The following is a 4,953-nucleotide window of genomic DNA, read 5'->3' on the forward strand; positions in this document are numbered from 1 at the left end:
GTAGCAGTGGCGGTTGTGGTCGTGGTGGTGGTTGCAGGCAGTGGTGGTTGTGGTGGTGGTGGTGGTTGCAGGTGGTGGTGGCAGTGGTAGTGGCAGTGGTGGTTGTGGTGGTTGTGGTGGTGGTTGCGGGTGGTGGTGGTGGTGGTTGTGGTGGTGGCACTGCTGCTACTGATGATGATGATGATGATGATGATGTTAATGGTGAGGATACTGATGGTGATGATGATGGCTATGTTGTTCATGCAAGAACGATCATCATAATTATCAGGATCATAATTATCTACATCATTTACACCACCACCACCACCATTCACTCCACCATGGCCACCATCATTAAGTTCATTCAAGTATACCAAGTGATCGAAGGAGTTGTTTTGTGGCGGTTCCAACCTGCTAGAAACAGTAGCCAAATCTCCTCCAGATTACACCTTAGATATAGTCTTAGACACTACATTTGGGTTTCAAATTTTGGCACAAGGCCAGCAGTTTCATAGGAGTGGTTATCATCTGCTTTAAAGGGAGACAAGCATCCCTAATTACTAGAAAGGGGTGAGAAGGAGCAAGCAGAGGAACAAGAAATACAGACAGCCACATTTATTGATGAGTTGATTGTTTTATGAATATAAAGCTTTTGTTTCCTCTATATCTGAATGCATTGTTGTTTGTTATTTAACATTGGTTGAAGAGTGATTGAGTGGTGAATACAAGATGGCTTCACATTACTTGCACCACCTCCTCAAAAAAAACAGAAAATTATGATTTGAGGAGGAAAGAAATGTAGATTTGAGAATAAGTGACCAGCTTAGAATTTATAAGACAAACCTCATTGTCTTCTTAACATTAGAAAGAAAAACCAGAGAGGCTGTTCTAGAAATGGATAATCCCAAAATAACAAAAAAATATTGACTTCAAATTTTGGCACAAGGCCAGCAATTTTGCGGGAGGGGTTAAGCTGATTCCATCAACCCGTGTTCAACTGGTACTTATTTTATCGACTCCGAAAGAATGAAAGTCAAAGGCAATCTTGGCAGAATTTGAACTTAGAGACGAATGAAATACCACTAAGTATTTTGCCTAGCTTGCTAACCATTCTTGCCAGCCACCATTGTTCAGCATTGCTGGATCTAGATTTCTGCTTGTTAGCTTCAGCAGCAACAAATATCCATGTCACCACATGTCAGGCAAACATCAGCTGCTAGCTGATATAGCTAAACTGTGATTGAAAGGTCACTGATCTTGTATTTCGCTGGCTGAAATCAAGATCCAGCCATTTCACCACCAATGCTGGGCAACCTTCGCCTACTACTGCTATTTTTCTGTTTTTAACATTATATGTCTATAAGAGATATCTCTCAAGATAAATACCACAGATTAGAAGGCCTTCAACGTATACACACTTTAAGTACATATACAGATCACTGATTTTGAACTAATACTCCTTCTCTTATAAATAATGGATATTGCTACTTTAAATGCTGATGGTGGAATGCAACAACTCAACCAGAAATTGGATACACTTTGTTTCAGAGAATTCAAACCAACTGGCATTTGTCCCATATGAATCGTTCAAACAATTTCAACTGCCGAAGGACACAATAGTGACTATTTTAGCCAGTTTGATTGTCATACTGTGAGACTTATAAGGAGCACTAAATAATTTTTCTAGAAGCTGTGCTTGTGTATAGGGCATGAGAAGAGTAGACATGTTGCACTAAGTCTGAATAAAAGACTTGATGGCTATGGGTGGCAAGGTTTTAATTACAGGTCTGGTGGATCAAGGCAGACTTGGGGTAAACAACAACAAATTTAACAAAAAAAATCTTAAACACAAAACAAAAGTACTGACCTCTTGTGGGGTGGCCACACTTCTCGTTGTTACAACAAGTCCAGGGGCTGAAGTCGTTGTCAAATTAGTAACCCCTACAACACCAGGACCTCCACTGTTTGTAGGGGTTGCACAAGGTGTACCTCCACCGCCCACTGAACCAATGGACGGTGGGTCGGCAATGTCTGCCGTTGTTGGCACAGAAGATGCTATAGATACGGAAGAAGAACTGACTGTGTCTGAGCCTTGGCGTCGTGGAAGTGAGTGTTTGCGCTGCAAAGACTGAGGTGAGTGTCGCTGTATGGGTGATGTCGCCTTCGTTGACCCATACACTCGGATCTTTTCATCATCATCAGACTCGAAAGCATCATCAATGGTAAAAGAGCTGCTGGCCATCACTGTTGACTCTTGATTGGAAAGACTGTTATCATAAACATTTCTCGATTTGGTTGTTGTTGTTGTTGCTATTGTTGGCGTTATCACCAAAACATCCTCACTGCCAACTGAGAAGAATAACAAAAGAAAATATAATTAATAATCTCCTGGGAAGCTTTTATATATGTGTGTATACATTTATGTATACACATTATGCTGTTCTCTATATACATGTATGTGTGTGTGTACTTATATACATACATACATTCATACATACATGCATACATACATACACACACACACACACACATATATATTATGCATATATATGTATACACACACATATATATACGAGGGGCTACCCAAAAGTAACAGGAAATGTTCTCTGTAAGACAAGCCCATTGTAGTTCAGGCATCCACCCTTAGAAGCCACTTGATGCCACCCTCAGGCATCAGTTTGTCAACTGGCATTGTCGAGTGAAGTCGTACTGCCATGTGGTGCATCTTTGTTTTGCAGTGCTTCTCTGTTCAACGATTTTTGTGATGGCTGAAATGAAGGGACAGCATGCTTCCATGAAATTCTATTTTCTGCTGGAGAAAGTGGTGGCCAAAACAGCTGTCATGCTTCAAACAGCTTATAAGAACACTGCTATGCACAAAACACAAGTTTACAAGTGGTTTTCATGCTTTAGAAATGGTCGCTTGTCGCTTGAAGACCAACCTCATTCAGGGCTTCTGTCGACCTCTTGAACAAGGGAAAACATCATGAAAATTCACAAACTGATCTAGGTGGACCATCACTGAACAATTGACAAACTTGTCGATATGATTGGTGTGTCCTGGAGCTCCTGTCAATGAATTTTGAGTGAGGAATTGCAAATGAAAAGAGTTGCAGTAAAATTTGTGCCTTGCCTGCTCACAGATCAAAATCAGTCAGGACTGAATGCGTATCATGAACTGATAGAAGAGTTGGAAATTGATCTGGACCTGTTTTTGAAGGTCATCACTGGTGAGGAAAGCTGGTGCTATGGAATTTGCAGATGTGGAAGAGGTGAAGAAAAAAAACAATGGAGACATTAAAAGGCATCACTTTGCTAGAGTTCCAGTGCTACTTCAAACAGTGGAAAACACGTCTGGACAGATGCATTGCTTCAAATAGAGAATACTTTGAAGGCTATAAAAGTGTAAACATGTAAAACTAAGTGAATAAAATAATATTGTAAAATTCTGGTTTCTTTTGGGTACTCCCTTGTATAAGCATGAATAGGTATGTACATATATATAAGCATATATGAGTATATACGTATGTGTGTGTGTGTGTGTGTGTGGTTTGATCAGTAAGTATCTGGACTGTTGCTATGGAAATGAAGTTAAAGCATGGAGAGTGAAGCTGCTTGGCACAAATTGACCTTGAACTCTGCTATGCATGTGCACTAAACTTTAACATTCTAGCCCACTTCCACTGTTTACAGCAGTGCTTGGAAGGAAGGTGTGTAGCATGTGATCATCACATTGACCATGACAGAGAAAGTTAAGCAGAGAATCTGCATCAAGTTTTGCCAAAAGCTTGGAGATACCTTCTCAGAGGCCTACGCAAAGTTTTCAAAAAATTTTCATCATTCTCAGCACATTCAAGGATATCTTGTGCAACTGAAACCCAAGTGTCTTTTTGTTCAGCTGAAAACAGTCTTGGCACAAATTTGGCAGACACACGTCTCACACCCAAATCTTTAGTGATAACGGACTGAACTGAACCGTAACTAATCTGCACATACTTTGATAACTCATGGATGGTGTTACAAGAATATTTCAGGATTTTAAGAAAATTGAGCCTGATTTAAATTTGTTATCTTATCCTTTCACTGCTGATATTGATACAACACCTGAGGATGTGCAGCTTGAATTAATTGCCATGCAGTCAGATCACACACTGAAAGAAATGTTTAATTCTGTGACATTGATAGAATTTAACAGATCTCTATCTACTGACAAATTTTCATGTGTGAAGAAATTTGCTGGGAAAATGTTTTCTATTTTTGGATCCATATGTATTTGTGAGCAAAGATTTTTCTTGCATGAAAATCAACAAAGATTAAAAATAGATCCTCTGTGACTGACATAAAGTTGCAGACAGTGATGAGGATCTCAACAAGCAACCTCACTCCTGATTTCAAAACAATTGTAAATAAGTGTGACAGGTTACATTTGTCTCATTAAATTACTTGTGCTGGCTGATGTGTAATTTGCACATAAATAAACTTAATGAAACCTTTTCTGCGTACCACTATTGTTTTAGTTTTATTTATTAATTATTATGATGTAATTTACACTTTGCATTAAATGAAATGTAATGTTAACTAATGAATATGACCAGTTATAGAAGGTGTGGCTCTCTGCTAACCATAACCCTCTCAAAGTGGCCCCTGAGCCAAAAAACAATTGTCTACCCCTGACTTAATGTATATACTTTTCACTCCAATCCTTCCTTCATTTTTTGACGAACTGGTAAGTACTGATATCCTCTATTGGGGGATATTCTTTATTTTTTATATTTTCAAACTTTTCTCTCTCTCTGATGACAGTATACTTAGCTTATTGTAGAATCCTCATTGAATATCATGATCCACTGCTTGGTTATTCTAAAGACAGTTGTAAGAAACTCTATCTGTTTATATTCTCTATTTAAATTTAATGTTTTATGAGTAGATATCAAATGTTTTGCCTTTTCATTTTTTATTTTAATCTATATATAA

At 38.6% G+C, this 4,953-nt stretch overlaps 1 protein-coding gene across 5 annotated transcripts in view; it reads right to left on the reverse strand.

The window, feature by feature from the left end:
* Positions 1-4,953, reverse strand: part of LOC106875175 (uncharacterized) — a 53,536-nt gene that overhangs the window by 31,162 nt on the left and 17,421 nt on the right. For all 5 annotated transcript variants that reach the window (XM_052976563.1, XM_014923207.2, XM_014923209.2 and 2 more), the window contains one exon: positions 1,847-2,328. In XM_052976563.1, coding sequence (XP_052832523.1) covers positions 1,847-2,328 — 482 coding nt within the window. The remainder of the gene's footprint in view (positions 1-1,846; positions 2,329-4,953) is intronic.

The sequence above is a fragment of the Octopus bimaculoides genome, chromosome 25 (assembly GCF_001194135.2).
Source record: "Octopus bimaculoides isolate UCB-OBI-ISO-001 chromosome 25, ASM119413v2, whole genome shotgun sequence".
Lineage (NCBI taxonomy): Eukaryota > Metazoa > Mollusca > Cephalopoda > Octopoda > Octopodidae > Octopus > Octopus bimaculoides.